This window comes from Diaporthe amygdali (genome assembly GCF_026229845.1).
Source record: "Diaporthe amygdali strain CAA958 chromosome Unknown NODE_26_length_719862_cov_65_716256, whole genome shotgun sequence".
Taxonomy (NCBI): Eukaryota; Fungi; Ascomycota; class Sordariomycetes; order Diaporthales; family Diaporthaceae; genus Diaporthe; species Diaporthe amygdali.
Window position 1 is genome coordinate 222,304 of NW_026517046.1, and position 17,844 is coordinate 240,147.

General features: G+C 55.0%; 3 protein-coding genes across 3 annotated transcripts; all 3 read right to left on the reverse strand.

Moving 5' to 3' along the window:
* Positions 1-631: 631 nt before the first annotated feature.
* J7T55_010112 (mitogen-activated protein kinase sty1) lies at positions 632-1,904 on the reverse strand (the record flags this gene model as incomplete). The annotated part of the gene is made up of 4 exons (XM_053131303.1): positions 632-713; positions 792-975; positions 1,036-1,114; positions 1,170-1,904. 4 exons carry the CDS (start codon positions 1,902-1,904, stop codon positions 632-634), a joined length of 1,080 nt encoding a protein of 359 aa, XP_052990538.1.
* A 5,143-nt stretch (positions 1,905-7,047) lies between these two features.
* On the reverse strand, positions 7,048-10,223 carry J7T55_010113 (uncharacterized protein; the record flags this gene model as incomplete). Its single annotated transcript, XM_053131304.1, has 6 exons — positions 7,048-7,467; positions 7,531-7,541; positions 7,608-7,839; positions 7,951-9,207; positions 9,402-9,919; positions 10,058-10,223. The coding sequence occupies 6 exons, from the start codon at positions 10,221-10,223 to the stop codon at positions 7,048-7,050; spliced, it is 2,604 nt and encodes an 867-aa protein (XP_052990539.1).
* Positions 10,224-12,758: 2,535 nt separating this feature from the next.
* On the reverse strand, positions 12,759-14,163 carry J7T55_010114 (uncharacterized protein; the record flags this gene model as incomplete). Its single annotated transcript, XM_053131305.1, has 6 exons — positions 12,759-12,858; positions 12,913-13,151; positions 13,204-13,333; positions 13,400-13,528; positions 13,623-13,968; positions 14,040-14,163. The coding sequence occupies 6 exons, from the start codon at positions 14,161-14,163 to the stop codon at positions 12,759-12,761; spliced, it is 1,068 nt and encodes a 355-aa protein (XP_052990540.1).
* Between the last annotated feature and the right edge of the window lie 3,681 nt (positions 14,164-17,844).

Sequence of the window (17,844 nt, forward strand, 5' to 3'; positions counted from 1 at the left end):
CTCGTTGGGACCTGCGCTGGTGATTCTCTCTTCTCATATCCGCCCCTTCCATGCTCTCATTTCGAGCAAGTCACCTGTAGTCAAGTTGCGCTTTCGGTCAGTTTCATGATGTGGTTTCTCATGTATCCTGTCACCCACGTGTCACTGCCCTGGGCTTATCTTAATTAATGGAAAGTCAGCAATGGAGTAGGAGTTGACTGGGGAATCCGGTACTCGGCCATCAATAATTTTGATTTGTGAGACTTTGCCAGCTATCCCAATACACGACACCCACCCTCTTCTTCTTAACGCCTTGCCTCTGTAGGGGAATTTCTCAGATGCGGTACATGCTGAAGTTTTGGAAGAGGTCTGCTGTTTGATGACCTCTCTGTGTCTTTCTGTTTTTGTCTCCTTGCGGTTGCCGGAGAACTGGCCTGAGGCCAGCAAGGGCTTGAAAAACGCCGTTGTGTATCTACCGGGTTGTCTGAAGTAACAAGTACCACGACCGTCGTGAAGAATGCGCCTGTGATGCAGTACCCTCGTGTTTTCCTTGCATCAGCCCCTTTGACACACCCCTGTATTCCTTGGTATCAATCGCCGAAACACGTATTAATCTGCTAAACAGTCGCGTTGAGTGACGTCGGTATCCCGCTCACTGTGGGCCATGAAACTCTCCTTCCATTGCTGCAACTCCGCTGGCTTCCACATTATGGTAGTCGAGAATCTCGGAGTACCTGCAATCAGACGTTAGCACAAGTTGAAACTTCCGAATCGGCAAAGATCCTGAAGGTGGCGGGTTCTGGCAAACTCACATCATGATCTTCCACGTGTCTACAGGTAGGTCCGCATCGTTGAAACTCCAGTCGAACTTCTCCTCGGCCACAGGCTCGTCGGTTGGATCGTGGTAGGGAGCCAGGTACTCATGTGCTAGAGCATTCGTGGCAGTTATCCGCTTCTTAGGGTCGAAGACAAGCATTCGTTCAAGGAGATCGACAGCTATGTGGTCCGTCAGAAAGGCGTTCGATACAGCTGCGGGGGTGTGCAGGGGTAACGAACCAGACTCGTCAGCGTTCTTAAACTTTGTTGCTAGAGGTTGCCGCTCCCGCTTGGGTAGAGACTTAACAAATCTCAAGGTCTGCCGTACTGTCAGTCGCTGGTGCTTCCAATCTCACACATGAGGCGTAACTTACGTTTTCGCTCGCGATGGTGTTGATGACATCGTCAGGTGGTGTTCCAAGGAGCTCTGTGATGATGGAGAATTGGTTGACGTGATCCTTTCCGGGGAAGAGTGGTTTGCCCTCGAGCATCTCGGCGAAGATGCAACCTGCGCTCCAAATGTCGACCTCGACATCGTATTTTTGCCATGTGAGCATGATCTCGGGCGCACGGTAGTATCTTGTCGACACGTAACCTGTCATCTGGGGGTCTTGGATACGGGCCAGGCCAAAGTCGCAAATCTTGAGATCACAATTCTCGTTGACCAGAATGTTGCTAGGTTTCAGGTCTCGGTGCACCACGCCAGCAGAGTGCACGTATTTCAGGCCGCGCATGATTTGATACAAGAAATATTGGATGAACTGCTTCTCGAGGGGCCTGGAGGTCAATAGCCGGTGCAGATCAGTCCCCAGAAGCTCGGTGACAAAGTAGATGTCTTCGAGGGGGGAGATGAAGATGTCGCTGAGCGAGATGACGTTCTCGTGCCTGAGGTGCTTGAGCAGTTTCAGCTCACGGTAGGTCCTCTTGGCCAGGACGGGGGTGCTGAAGGGCTTCATGATCTTCTTGATGGCAACATTTTGGCTGGTCAGTTGGTCTCTGGCTGAGCAAACCAGACCAAAAGCACCCATGCCCACGGGCTGCAGGTCCGAGTATCTCGACGTTATCTCGAAGGTCGTCCCAAAAATTTGGGCGCGGACGAATTCAGCCATGATTGATATATGATTCGGAAAACCGGATAGTAAGGGCGACGTGCCGGAGGGTAATCAACAGGAGGAGGTAGAGATCGACGTGAGATGGTGAGATGTTTGACGAATGGGCGCAAACCTGTCGTTTCGCTTCGTAGAAGGGCAGTGGTGAGGCAGACTTGCGGGGTGCCTGCGGAAGAGCGAAAATGATGCAGCAATTGTCGTCAAAGCTAAGGAGTGCTCGGTTGTAGGGACGCTTGGCTGGCTGGCTGGCAACCGTGGTGGGGACGAAGAGGCAGAGGTGGGCGACGCGGGGCTCTGAGGTGTGGCGGAAGCTGGGGTTGAAGAGCCGGAGTGGCAGAGGGGAGGGCGAGGCGCTGAAAGTCGGTGTATTAGCTTTCCAGTCTAGCAATTTCCTAGCAACGGGCGCTTGCGATTGGGTTTCATCTCTCGAGGTGCTGCCATGCAACAGCCTCTCCTTGCGAGCTCAGTGCAATGCCAATTCCCACCATTTGGAGCTTTTTGGGGCTGAAAACCGGGAAGACAGAAAAGGAGGCTGCGGGATCATGGAATTTGCCATCTTGCATATGCTGCATTCTGAACTGTTGTCCCTGGCTGGAACAGGACACCTCAACGTACCAACGCAAAAAGACCAGTGCTCTCCGTCTTCGATGTGTGCGCAGTCAACAGTAGTTGTGCCTCGGCGACTAGCCAGACTGACTGGCCTGCTTGGTCGTCAGGTCGATGGCAAAAGACCGATGTGCAAATTCAAGCTTGACGCCTTGAATTTTGGGCAAGCCTTACAGGTGCGTAGGGGTATTGCGGTACGACAGAAGTAAAAAGCAGAGGAGAATCACGGGCGAGGCCTTTGGAAGGGGACGGAGATGTCAGAATTATCAATAAACCCTGAGATCTCGATCTCTCCCCGTGGACAATCGGGCTCGTACCTGAGTCAAGTGGCCTGGTTACAGTGCCGTTGAGCAGCTCACAGGGGGTTCAGTGTTCCGGATGGTCGAATTGTGATTGGGTTGTATGCTGCGCGCGTCTCCGACTCTTCTGGAAGGCAAGGTGGTAGGAACAAGCAGAAGACTATGGTGTTCTTCTCAACGACGACTTTGCAAGCTCACAAGAGAGGGGAGGACTTGAGACAGGCTGGCGGGGGAAAAGGGCCCTTTTTGGTGGACAAAAACCGGGTTTTAGGGACGCTGGTACTGGGCGTGCCAATCCACGATAAGATAGTCGATGACAGCTTTTGCAGGACGGGCCAAATCGAGATGGTGACCACGACTGGAACTGGGACTGGGACTGGGACTGGGGACTGGGACTGGCAATGGACTGGGAAATGCTTGGGCTGTAACTGGGGCCTGGGCCGGGCCCCTTGTTTTTTCTGGGGCTCGCAGCGCAGAGCAGAGCAAAGCAGAGTAGAGTGCAGTGAGTAGACTACTGTTACGTGCAATGCAGAGCAGGGCTGAGCTGGGCAGCACCAAATTCAGGTTGGGAAATGGCACCTTTCCTGATGGGAATCTCCAACACCCCTAATTCGAAGTAGGCAGGAGGACCAGGCTGTTGCCGTCCCGGGACGAAAACGGTGACTCGTGGGCCACAAGGCGGTGATGACGGTGGCCATATGGGCATGTACAGCGCTCTCGTGCCCAGAGGGACAGACAGACGGACGGACTGTCGTTGGCAACAGGGTGACTGGCTGGGTATGTACGTGGGCCGTTCAACCATCCCACGCAGCGCTTGTCAGCCATCAGCCACCAGCCAGCAGAGCACCTCTTACGGGCTCCAAGCCCCCACCCTCTTCTCCTCCAACCTCCAACCTTGGAAGCAGGGACGAAATCGCGCTGGTGCAATTGATGCTGGGAGGTGGCGCTGGGTGGTGGTGCTGGGCGAGGTTGAGAAGAAGAGTTTCCGCTACCTAGGTACTCTGCCCCTCCATCGGCCTACCACATCCCACTTTCACTCTTTCCCATCCCGCAGAGATCGATTTCCGGCAGCCCGCCTGACAGAACCAGGATGTGCCTTCTCCTGTCAAGGCATAGTTGGCCAGCCTCGTGCAAAATCGCCGCGCTGTTCCAAGGTTTTTCGATAGCGTACAGCACACCTTTGCCCTCCCCAGCCTCCAGTCCATCAGGTATACCACCTGTTCTTCCCCTCGCGCGCTGCTCCGACACGCGATGTTGTGCCGCTGATGCGAGACTTGTTGCTCTTCTCATCATACGGCAATAAGAGTTACTTGTTGATGACGTCAGGGCCCCACCCCCTGCCGTTCCCTGACACTGACTGACAGGTTACTGACTAACAGGACATGCTTCCAGTTGCTGCTGCTGTTCTGCGCAAGCCGCCCCACCAGAGCTCCATTGGCGACTGCAGGGTCTTTCTCCCTCGGCCTCGCAGTCTGGGCAGTCTGGTGGGTGAAAGGCTTTGGGAGGGGGAGAGTGTCTGCTACGCTACACACGGCCCCCTGGGCCCCTGGGCCCCTGGATCTCGACACATCTGCCCTGGCCTGGTAGACAGAGTGCGCTGACTGTCACCCATTTCCACAGTTGCTTCTGGGCGTATAAAAACCCGTAGGCCGCACGAACATGCTACCTAGCAATGCCTAGATTGTTGTGCTGGTCCCACAAAAAGACCTGTTCCGCTCATCGTCAAAATAGGTGCTGATCGAGATCAGTCTAGCCCGGCGAAGATCCCGCAGAGTCTGGACCCGTACCCCTTGTCTAACACATCTGATACTACGGACCTTTTCGTCCGACTAGCCCAAACCTGACCTGCCAGCCTGCCGTGCCTGCCAGCCAGATGCCAGCTCAGACGAATGATCTAGCCTATAGCGCTATGCAGGTATCAGGTGCCTCAGGCAGCACTGGCCTGACTGGCAGACTGGCGAACAAGTAAGGCAGCTGGATGTACAAGACCACTGAACACCCACGAGGACCTTTGGTACAAAGATATCCCCTTGACCATCTTTGCTGAACACCCGTAAACGATGTCTCACAATCACAGAGGTAGCTACCCAACAGGAGAGGACCTATGAAGGTACGCTTGAAAGGTCCCAGGTCAGCCAGGCAGGCCAGGTTGCTTGCATGCTAGCCTCAAAGTATAATTCATGCAGGTCCTATAGAAGACCTGACACAATTGAGTTGCATATTTGCACATCGGTAAATATCATACATAGCAAGAATACCATCATGTGCCAGATGTGCGTACCTATAACAGGCCCGCCGCCACAAACTTAACCTGTATCGGACACGCTTGTCTACCTTAGTATATGCATCTTACTGTAACTATAGATAAACCAGATCTGTCCATACAAATTCCATCGGAAGTTCCGATCCCCCAAGGGAACTAGAAGGACTTAGATTCCATCATGATAGTTCGCCGTCGCGGCTGTGCCCGTGACCAACCTTGCCAGCCATGACCGCGTCGATCACTTCCCCTTCCCGCCGCCGGATATCAGATTTACGCTTTTTGCCATCCGGGTCTGATCCTCTCACCTGGGTTGAGGCGAGAACTCTAACAGCCAATCTTACAATCTATCCATCACCCATCACGACTCATAACGTCTCAGCCAGGCAGACAGCGGGATGCGCAATACGCAAGCACCTCTGTCGGATGCGAACAGCTACCTACCTCCCTGAGCGATGACGACATAGGGGCAGCAATTCGACCCACAGCACGACACGCGCAGCCAGGCTGGGATGATGTCATTGAGGGGTGGTGAGTGTGGTTCCTCCTGCCTGTCGTGGGCCATCCTTGATAAGACCCGAGAATTCGAGACTCGCGACGCTCTTCGGCTCGCTCAGCACACACCTAAAAGCTGACGGGAATGGATCCCTTCGACGAGTTTTGCCCCACTCGGACCCTGGATCTGCACAAGGTTTACGGAGAGCCCGCAGCCTGGGTAGTGTTGGAATCTAGGACTCATGGCGGCAGTCTCGTCCCTTCTTTTATGATAAGAGGTCTTTGTATATACGATATTGCTTAATGAAACGAGATTTTCTCTCCTCCTCTTCTGCAGAAGCTAGTCTATAAGCCGAATATACAGCGCTTTTCAGAAAACTCCATGTACTGGGTGCTGTGGTCAGCGCAGCGTCTTCGACAAGGCCTCTTTTCGTCATGACTAGGTCATTATGGCCCATGATCTGACTCAGAGTGTTCGCTGTGTCGGTTAAGACTTCGGATTCCGGCAAGAGAATGAGAAATTCGAGTCAAAAAAGAGAGAACAAGAAAATCAGGGTCAGCGTGGGGGTGGGGAGGGAAATTTTCTTTTCCTAGCTGGGTAATATTTGCACTATGCGGTACTACGCATGCACAGCGCTCTTATCAAAGCCTGGACCTCTCCTGCAGCGCAAGCCCTCGCAAAACCGACACGGCATCCAACCCAGATCAGTGCTCCCACTCTGCTAGCTTACAACAGTGCTGTGTGTATACTGCCTCAACACGCACGAGTTCACCTGCAAGAGGAGGGCACCTGGTGGTGCTCGACACTCGACTGCACAGGAATATTGTAATTTTACAAGTCATCGTTTGAAGGGGTCATCGCGCCGGACGGTGTCCTATGAAACTCGGGACACTATTCCGTGAAGAAAGACCATACTTGGCTTGAGGGACTATCTCGTAACAGATCATCTTACTAGACTTAGAGCCTGATCCTACCGGAGAAATCCAACATAAGGCTATCTGATATGAGACTAATATCCCACGAGAGGCTATCCTGGAAGACGTTAAACTACAGGAGAATCATCCTACCGGAGATTGTCCTAGAAGAGATTATCCCATACGAGGTTGTCCCACCGGAGGCTATCCCCCAAGAGGCTACCCAACAGGCAGCGTGTTGGGACCAAGTCAGTTGTGCTCCGAGTTGAGGTGTGGATTACTAGGGCAGTGGTAAGTTAGCTAGGTATTGCGGTGGCGGCATTCTGACGGGGTAAGACAGAATATGTGCACTAGCAAGGGCAGCAAGTGATGAAAAGGTCAACAACATGGGCGGACCCCAGCATAGTCACGCCGCAAGGGCCTCAGATAAGCCCTTCAGAATTGATATTGTCTGTTGCTACTGTGCTGCTACTGAATTTCATGTCATAAAGCAGGTGCTCTCTGTAAACAATAGTCTCTTCTCGCGTCTTCGCCATGCAGTGCAGGCTGGCCTCAAAGCTTCCCGTTCTTAAGCGCCCTCAGACTTGTCCGCCGGCAGCGGCTCGACGTTCCAGATCCCCTCTGCGTACTCGTTGATGCACCGGTCGCTGCTGAAGAAGCCCATGCGTGAGACGCTGGTGATGCTCTTGGTGAGCCACTCATCCTGGTTCTTGTAGGCCTCGTCGATGACGGCGTGCGTCTCGATATAGCTGTGGAAGTCATCCGAGACTAGGTAGTAGTCGCCGTGATCACGGACCGCCGAGATCATGCCCGCAAAGTCGTTGGGCTGCCCGAATGTGCCCTTCTCGATGGCCTCGAATACCTTGGCCAGGTCTGGGTCCACTGCGTGAGAGCCGTACGTGTGCGAGTGACGCAGGTCCTCAACGTCCTCGGCCAGGTTACCGAAGAGGAATATATTGTCCTCACCGATCTCACGGGTGATCTCAATCTAAGACAGCGTCAGTAAGTTCAACTTAGAACCAGAAGGAGCTTACTCAGAAGAGCAACTTACATTAGCACCATCTGCGTTGTTCAAAGTCAGTCATCAAATACATCTTAAATAGTACGAGCACGGAAGGGGCTGCTTACCGCAGGTTCCAATAATCAAACCACCGTTCAAAACGAACTTCATGTTGCTGGTTCCTGAAGCCTCAGTTCCGGCTGTGGAGATGTGCTCGCTGATGTCTGAGGCAGGAACGATGATCTCCGCCTTGCTGACGTTGTAGTCCTCGAGGAAGACGACCTTGAGAAGGTCTCCGATGTCCTCATCCTTGTTGACGACGGCGCCCACGTTGTTGACAAGGTGAATGATTTGCTTGGCCTGCGATGTGTATACATGGTTAGTTATGGTCACAATGGAGGGGTTTCATGGAAGCCTCTTCGGCAACGAGCATGGTCTTCAGAGACGGCAAGTAGTGGGCAGGGTACCTACCATCCAGTATCCGGGGGCGGCCTTGCCACCGAAGATAGTCACTCGGGGCTGGACCTTCTTCCTCTCCTCTGGTGTCATGGCCTTCAGTGTTAGGTATCGATGGATTGTCCCGAAGATGTTCAGCTGCTGGCGCTTGTACTCATGGATACGCTTGACCTGTACGTCAAAGAGGGCCGCAGGGTTGACAGTAACGCCAGTGCTAGCCTTGATATGCTTTGCAAGTCTGACCTTGTTGGCATATTTGATCTCTTGCCACTCCTTTCGGAAGTCTTTGTCCTTCACGGACAGCTCGATCTTGTTGAGCTCTGTCAGATCCTTCAGGAAGTTGTAGCTACCGGTCTTGCTGGCGATGAGCTCGGATAAACGAGGGTTGGCTTGGTGCAGCCAGCGTCGCGGAGTAATGCCGTTTGTCACGTTGGTGAACTTGTCTGGTCCGTATATCTCAACAAAATCCTTGAAGATTGTGGTCTTGATGAGGTCAGAGTGCAGCTCGGCCACACCGTTCACCTTGTGGGACCCGATAATGGCCAAGTACGCCATGCGCACCATCTTCGGCTGAGATTCCTCAATGATGGAAACCCGGCTGAGGAGATCGCGATCACCAGGATGAGCACGCTCAACACTCTGAAGGAAGGCAAGGTTGATGTCGTAAATGATCTGCAAATGACGTGGGAGGAGATGTTGGAAAAGAGGAACAGACCACTTCTCCAGAGCTTCTGGGAGAACAGTGTGGTTTGTATACCCGAACGTTTGCGTGACGATGTTCCAGGCCTCATCCCACTCGAGCCCCTCGACGTCGACCAGAATACGCTGCAGCTCTACGATAGCCAGGGTGGGATGGGTATCATTCAGCTGGATTGCGACCTGATCGGGGAATTCGTTCCAGGCCCGCTTAGACTTCTTGAAACGGCGGACGATGTCGTATAGTGATGCAGCAACCCAGAAGTATTGCTGCTTGAGACGGAGCTCTTTGCCTCGGTCCAGATTGTCATTGGGATACAGCACAGCGCTGATCGTCTCGGCACGTTGCTGGTCAGCAACAGAGCTCTCGTACTCGCCAGAGTTGAACTTCTGGAAGTCAAATTCTCCACTTGCAGCCTTGCTCGACCACAGCCTGAGGTTGTTTGTGGACGGTGTGGCGTAGCCAGGGATCGGGACGTCGTAGGCAATGGCCGTCACGACATCTCCACCCTCCCAGCTCGCCACGGTCTTGCCGGCCGAATTCTGAGACTTTGTCACATGTCCGTAGAATTGTATCTAGGGAACGATTAGTAACATATCGGAAAAGGACGAAATGTCAATTCTGGAACTGATTATCAACCTACATCAACAGTCACATCGTGACGGGGAAATTCCCAAGGATTGAAGTCTAAGCAGTGTCAGCAACTGGTTCATGAGACTAAGTTGATAGTTTTTAGAGCCCGACCTAGCCAATAATCCGGAACTTCGACTTGGTATCCGTCAATGATCTCTTGTTTGAAGATACCATAGCGGTATCGCAGCCCATATCCCCAAGCAGGATAGTCAAGACTGGCAAGACTGTCCAGGAAACAAGCGGCCAACCGGCCAAGGCCACCATTGCCCAGGGCGGCATCGTGCTCCTGATTGATGATGTCCTCGATGCGGAAGCCAAGATCTGCGAGGCCAGCCTTGGCGACGTCTTTCTGACCGATGTTGAGCATGGCGTTGTCGAGGGCCCGGCCCATCAAGAACTCTAGACTGAGATAGTAGACCCGCTTGCTGTCGGCGAAGGTCTGGCGCTGCTGGGTCTTGTTCCACTCCCGGATCAGGCGGTCGCGGAATGCGAGACCGGTGGCAGCGTATGCAGCCTGCTCGTCGCAGTTGTACACGCTTCGCGCAAGGGTGGTCTCGACATGGCGTACGACCTCGTTCTCGAAGCCATCTTTGTCCTTGAAGCCCTGGGTCTTGTGCTTGGTCCAGGCCTCGCGCTGGGGCTCAGGAATGGAAGCTGCTCGCAGACAGAAGATCGTCAGCACCTGCAAGTCATCTCATAGCAGGGGAAGGGTCCATCCGTCCAGGAAACCCCCTTCAATGAAGGCTCCACTGTTCCGGTATAGTATCCGCACAAGGATTGGCAGATCCCCACCTTCGACGGTCTTGATATCACCGGCACCAAAACCAGTAAAAGTCCGCTTGTGCTTCGGCCTCGAAATACCAGCCGGGCTTACAGAGCCTTGTATATCGACGATGGGGGCGCTTGTGGAGGGGCGGCGCTCCCTCAGGGGAACCCTCTGGGGCTCGGTTGAAGCCATTGGAATGGAAGCAAGGGTACTATTGATGATGATGCGGTGTCAGCACTTATACTCTGCAATTGGCCTAATAGGAGACATTTATCAAGTAGAACAGCAGTCCATTCCGAAGGGCAAGCTGGGAATTGCTGCTGGCTGTAAGCTCAACTCCCTCCCCGCATGAAGCACTAGCGGTGGTCTGCAGCTATGGCGGGGTAGGTGAAGCTTCAGGAGCTGGTGTGGGCGGGTGAGAAAAGTGGTGAGATCGACGTCCGTCCTTCGGGAGCTTTGACGTCTAACACAGCACACTTGACCACCTCCAGGACCCTTTCCGGCTTTCTTATTTGATGTTGCAGCCACTCTGCCCAAGGTGAGGCAGGCAAGAAGACCAGACAGACAGATAATGTGTAAATGTGTATGTATATGTGCTCGTTGCGGCAATTGCACAGAAAGTCAGCCCACATACCTGGTTATTCCACAAGAGCACGAGAGCCCGATGCTGTTGCTTGCGATGCCGGAAGGGAAAAGACGGGGGAGAATTCCCTACGAAGCGACCAGGCACAGCTTGATGAGGACGGAGAGCAGTTCAATTGAAGACAGCGAGGTCTGGGAAAGGGAAAAGAATAGAAAGAGAGAAAAGAGTTCCAGGAGAGGAGCCCGTATAGCAGACACGAGAGACTCTGGGGGAGCTTTTATGCAGTTATGGGGAAGCTCCTGCACAGCTAGCTTGCTTTCGAGCACGCCGCATCTTCCCAACATTGACTGATCAGAACCGCACCCGTGGTACCTTCTCACCCACACCCGCTCAACCCCTCCAAGACCCCCCCTGCGAGACGGGCACCCGCACCCAAGAATAGAGGTGCAGGTGTAGGTGCAGGTGCAGGCGCAGGCATAGGCATGTACATTGGAGGCGGGAAGCGTAGGATTCCGCGCAGGCAGGCAGGTAAGAGCTTACCTTCGGACCTGGGGCCTATACCTTGGACCTTGGATCTTGGACCTTGGACCTTGGATGATGGGTACACCAACCTCTCCCGCCACGCCATGCAAATGCGGGGTGAAGTGGTGGGTGCTCGACCGCTGCTAAGCCGCCAGGACGACGCTCATTGAGTTCACACCGCTGACGGCAGAGTCGCATGTTGCATGTTGCATGGGGGGAGGGGGGCAAGCCTTCCCTGCGGCTTCCCATATCCAGTTGGCTCCCGTATCTACTCGCTCGTGCTCGATGATGCTGGGTGGGGGGGCAGACTAGAGCTGCAACTCGTCCAGCATCCTCGTACGACTCCCAGGTGCAGAGGATCCTCTCACCCCCCTTCCTCGGCCCCCTCCATCCACCATCCAGCAAGCACTGGGGATGGTGTTGGAAAAGTGCTGTGCTACCTGTCAGGGTGTGGAAAGGAGCAGGTTGAAGGTCAAGACATTGAACCAACTCGAAACAGTTGACGGTTGGGCTCTCGCCGTGCTACCCCGCCATGCCGGAGCTTGTTGCAGGTCAGTGAGTGGCACTGGCGATGGTTATGGCGACAGCTCCTGCGACGAGACGTAATTGTACAGGTTGCGTGCCACATAAAGACGTACAGTTGCACCCCACCTACCGCCGGCAACGGTCTGCAGCCCGATAGATAATGCACGTTGTCTCCGGGCCTCGCTCCATCGTGATCTGTGCTCGTTCGGCTGGGCTGACGGACTGATGGACTGACTGACTGACTGACTGAGTCCACGCTGGCGTTCGGCCACTGTCTCGGCCGTTGTCGAACTTAGACCTGCCCAAGTTCCCACAAGTCTCCACGGGTTGCGTGTGGGCGGCGGGGGCGGGTCGCTGTCAGTTCCCCAAAGTGGATCCCTTTCCTTGAACCTCGAGCGTCGACACGCGATCGATTCCTGTAGTGGGGGGAGATTGTCAAACCAAACTACCTGTTCGCGAAGGAGGAAACAGGTCCTCGGTGGAGAATACGGCAGCCAAGCGTGGGCTGATTCTCTCACGTATCATGGATGCTGCTCCGCTCCCTGCCAACGAGCCAGCCAGCCAGCCAGCCAGCCAGCCAGCCAGCTTGAATTCCTGCGACACGACCTGGGGGTTCCAATCCTCTTGAATTAAGCTAATAATCCCACTATTTCGTTGACGTGCTGTGGCTGCTCAGCGTCTTCCCTGAATACATGTACAATTCACCTCCTGCCCGTAACCAGGTATCATGAACCAGATTGTTCGTCACGTTCCCTTCATGACCCGCCCCAACTCCTTGCCAGTATAAAACAACCATCCTGCCCCCTCCACCCATAGGAGGGGCAGCATTGTCAGACCACAGATTACTATCGTGTGACAACAGTCCTGGGCCGCCACTTTCCCCGCCGTTTTCCACAGAAGAAACCACCGCCCGCGTCCAATATTTCCAACTAAGAGCAAAATACGGCAGTGCCAGAATGTAGGGCCCCCCGCAACGCCGGGCCGCAAACACACTGCCGTCCTGAACGCCGAACTGATGCACTGAATGGTAAAGACCGCTCGTCGACATGATGAAAAGCCGCAACCGCAACAAAGAAAATCGAAGTCTCGGTGAGATATTATAGAATGCCGGAGTCCTTGAGCGCGTTGTTGAGAATGGTCTCTTTCACGGCGGCGAAGACTAATCGGATGTTTGACGTGTCCGTTGCTTGCGTCAGGCTAGGCGATTAACGTTAGCTATTGGACAACGGACGCTCCAACCTTGACACTTACTGAGGGTAGAGGTTTAAATGTGCTCTGTTGACTTGATTAAACCTCCACAAGAGGTATTTGGCCGCCTTGTTGACGTCGTTGCCCCCCGAATAGTCTGGGAAGTAGTTGCCAAGTGGCGATCTGCCGAGCTTCTGCTTGAAGATGTCGACCTTATTGAGGAACAATATTATGCTTGTTCTCATGAACCATCTTGAGTTGACAACTGAGTCGAACAGGAGTAAACTTTCCATCATACGGTTCTGTCGGTGTTAGAAGGCGGGCAGTCCTACAAGACAAGTGACTGAGGCTTACCTGACTACTCTCCTCCAGCAGCACTTGATCATACTCGCTGAGCGCCACACAGAAGATAATTGATGTAACGTTCTCGAAACAGTGGATCCACTTCTTGCGCTCACTGCGCTGTCCGCCGACGTCGAACATACTGTGCCATGTCAGCTTGGAAATAACCACATGGGCCCCTTCGCGCATAGTATCAAGGTGGTCTTACTGGATGCTCAGCTGTCCCATTTGGAACCGAGTTTCGTATATGCCGGTGGTTTTCGTCCTCGCTCGAAGAACATCCATCTCGTTCGGCAGGTAATCTGGCCTGACTATTCGCTGGGCCTGCTCGAAAAAGCTGCAAGCATGACGGTCAGCATTGGCATCTAGCGTAAAGCTAGCTTTGGGAGACTTTGGGAGGTTGGGGTTTGCGGGCGAGATCAATCACTCACTACTCAGCCGAGTCCATCAAGTAGAATTCGGTTTGCCGATCCATCAATTGCTCCCTTGCTGGGTCGTTCCATATTGCGAACACTGCATCTCCGACCTTGGAGTCCATGATCGCCTGGGGTCCGGCCTCGACGCTGTATTCGAGGATGTAATCGCAGTATGCCCTGTTCTCCTCATTCGAAGGTTCGATGTCGAACTGGCGCATGGCGTTGATAACCGCTTTCGCACATTCTATCAGGTTCTTGAAGACTGTCGGCCTGTAGTTATAGAGCTCATCGTCCGAGTAGCCTTTGAGATGGATAATTTTCATCTGCTTTACAATTGTGGATTTGCCGCTCTCGCCGGAACCTACATCAGGCTGGTTAGTCTGCTTGTTCTGAATTCACATTACGTCTTGATCGGCCATGGCCTTTTCGTACCCAGCAATAGTATCTTGCATTCTCGCCGCAGACGTTTCGAGTCCTCCTCCAAGTCCTTGTCGATCTTCTGACTCCGCTTCTTTTGCTCCGTCTCCTCGCTATTTGCGCTCATGCAGGCACCCATCGTGTGGGGTTTCGGTGGCCCTCCACGGAGCCGCGTTTCAGGGTTCACAAGACGGGAGGGCTGCGAAGATGGTACAACAATACCGCGAACTGGAGTCGAGGGTTTTGGAAGCCAGATAAACTAGGCGCCCATGAGAACCGGAGCTGGCAAGGAGCACTCGATCGTTGGTGGCCAGCTTGGTGTGATGAGAGGGCTAGAGCAGAGCAGATTAGAGGACTGGAGCCGAGCGAAGAGCAGAGCGCAGAGCAGAGCAGAGCAGAGCGGTCTGTTCGCAAGTTCCAGGCAAACGGCGTGTCTCGGCACGAGTGGACGGGCCGGGCGTGGAAGCGATTGATGAGCGCGGATGGCAGGCGTGGATGAGCGAGTGAAGTTGATGCAATTGCAGGTCACTTCACGAGACAAGGACCATTTGCGCCGAGCCAAGGGCTGAGTTAAAAGGCCAAAGTTGTCGTAGCAGAGTAAGTAAGGTTTGAGGGCTTGGGCTTGCCGTTGCGGGGGGTGGTGGAAGGGAGCTTGACGTCGGGTTTAGCCGCAGAGGCCGGACTGAGTTTGGCTCTCGTCTGGTTAGTCGCGCCTGCACTGACTGCGGCCTAACGAACCAGCGCTGGGAGATTTCGGGATGGGAGCTTCGGGTTGAAAGAAAGCTGAGATTATCGGGATTGGGGCAGATTAGGATCCGTAGAGCGAGAGAAAGAGCGCTGCACGGCTAGGAGATGGCGAGGCGATTTACACGACAGTGTACAGTAGCACAGCACAGCGCAGCGGCTGCTTAATTAGACGGGGGCAACAGTCGCGGGCACCTGCTGAATGGACAGGTAGAACGGGCCGAAGGGGCCACCCAGGTATCTGGGTCGTAAGGAGATCGTGGGTTGCGTCAGGGCCTCAGGTTCGCGCAGGTTTGGCTACCACGTAGGCAGTGGCGGACTTGTGTCGTGCTGGTAGAGAAAGGCGATGCGACGGCATGTCCCCGTGGTGGGCGCGAGGAGAGACTGAACTGGACAGACAGACCGACGACGTCAGAGAGGCGCGGAGGCAAGAGACTGGACGGACGCAGGCGGCATAAAACCACACGCAGACGCAGTGGCGGCGGTGGTGTCGTATTAGTCGAATCAAATCGAGGCGAGTTGAGGACGGAAACTGAAGAGCCAAAACTTCAACCCGAGTCCAATGACGAGTCGAGGATCCGACGGATGGTCTGGCAAGACGGCGGCGGCGGCAATGGCAGAGCAGTGGTGACCTCGGGAGTGGTTGTGCAGAGCGAGTGGGTGAGTGCAGATACCGACCTAGACGACCCAGGCACGGTGCAAGTGCAGTCTGGGGGGGAGGGAGACAAAGTCGAGCAGGTGAATTGACGGGAACCGGGACCTGGTGTGTGGTGCTTGCCGGCGTGCAGGTGCTGGTGCAGATGCTGGTCGCTGGTGCTTCCTTGCTTGCTTGGAGCTGCGGGAACTCTGTGATGAGATGAGGTCCCCTCGGTGATGAAATGACGAGAACCGAGTACGAGTCTCAACAACAGCAAGGTATGGACTGCAGGGCGAGGAACAAGTACTACACAAGTACCTCCCGATATCTACAGTACCCAGGCAGGCGCAGGTGCAGGTACATCCGTACCAGACTCCAGACTGGACCTGTACTTGGCGGCAGCGTCTCTCTTCTGTTTGCTCCAAACACGTTGCGCAAGATCCAGCAACAGGACGGGCTCGAGCGTGGGGGACCGGGCCAGGGACAGGAACCGGAAACTGACGAGACGAGACAATGGGTGCGATGGAAGGAAAGGTAAGGAAGGGCAAAGCGCAGATGGATGGTCGGTCGTTGATGATAGCAGTCAGGCGAGGACCAAGACTGGATGGACGGTAGGTACCGTACCGTGTTGGAACCGAGCACTGGGCTCTGCTGCCCTGCCCTGCCCTAGCCTGGCCTGGCCTGCCCGGTGCTGCAGCTGCAGGTAGGCGGTCAGAAAAGTGGGAACGCCCTGGGCGAGGGTAAGTCTTTCCTGGGCTGCTGGGGCTGCTGGGGCTGCTGGGTCTCTGCTGGGTCTGCTGCGCGTGCAGGCTTGCAACTGTATCTTTGTCTGTCCTGACCGGCAAATGCAGCGAGCTGGAGTCCCAAGGACCGACCGCTCAGCCCGGCCGCTGGGTCTACCTAGGAACCTAGCGGCGAATCTCAGTCCAGGGCCCCAGTTTTGTTCTCTGGACCCCAGATGACGAGGACCCACCTGGCCACAGCTCGCAGCTCGCAGCTTGGAGCACGCAGCACCCAGCACTCAGTGCACGCAGGCACACACAGGCACACGGGCACACCAGCCCACAAGTCTCCAGCCTGCTGCAGCAGGAGCTCTCCGAGGCTGGAGACCCAGGAGACCCAGACGGACGGACAGACAGGCGGACGGAGAAAGACCCAGTCAGCCATCTCCTGGCTCGACCACTGAACCACTGACCACTGACCGACCACCGTCATCATCCCATGCTGTACCACCAAGGGCGATTCAATCATTGAGCACGTCTCCCGTCGACACATCACATCCGATCCGACCTCTGACATGCGACATGCGACATGCTGACGAGGCTGATACCAGCGGGCAGTGCCCACACGGCAGGGCAGGGCGGGACAGAGCTCAATTTCCCGGGGTTTGCTCACTGCTCTGGTCCTGGTTTTGGGTTTGGACCTTTCAAGGTTGGTTTTGCTTTTAACTTTGACTGCCGTCCAGTCGTGGCCACCACCTACTGCGGATAGGCTGCGTCGTTCTCCGGTTGCGACGAGGCCATTATTAATTGCCCGAGCTGGTGCGCTCCGCTCCCACCCAACGTGACGGGGTTCATCTGAGCATTCGTCTACCCAATCTGTACCGCATCTTTGTCTTGTCGGGCCCTTCGACTCTCTATGCCGTCTGTGTATCAACGCCTTCCCCCCCGTCAGCCTTTTCTGTCAGCCTGCGAGTCTGTTCTGTCAGCCACACTATCGGTTGACTCGAGACGACAGATCTGAGATTTCTCGTCGCCAGTTCTGCCAACCCCTCCCCCCCCCCAGAAGGTTTACCGTCTCGGCCGAATTCGACGCCGGCCAGCAACAATGTCACCAGCACATATCCCAGTTCGGGTGCCGGTCAACATCATGCCGCGAGAGCTAACACAGCTGACAGCTTGTGACAACGCCCGCCCCGTCATCACTAACCCGCATAGGTAACTACTGTCCGATAATGCTGCCCCGGGCATGTTACCTCGCGGCGTCCAGCCTGTATACGCACCGCAGGCACAGTACAGCCTTGTCAAGAGTTGGTGATGCCAACGGGAATAACATCTCCTGCCCAGCGCCCATGCCGCCAAGGCACGGGCAGCCAGCGCGAGAATCCCGGCATGCAAGCCCAGGCAGGCTACAGCACCTTGACACAAGCTGCTGGCAGCGTCCACAGGATCCTCTTCGCGTTTCGGGCCCGTGGGCAATAATATATCTGAATCCTTGCCCCCTTTTAAGCAACAGACTACGGAGGATATATATCAACACATGGGAAAGGGCACGAGGAGGGAGACAGGATCGCTCTCCGAGCCACGTGTTTTGCGCCAGACTCTGCTCTGGGCCTGGCCCACCCGAGGCTTCATCCCGACAAGGGGGCATGAGGCGCCCTGAAGACGGCCAAGGGGGCCGCAGGCAGAGCGCTCTCCACCTGCCCAGTCCACCCGTCCA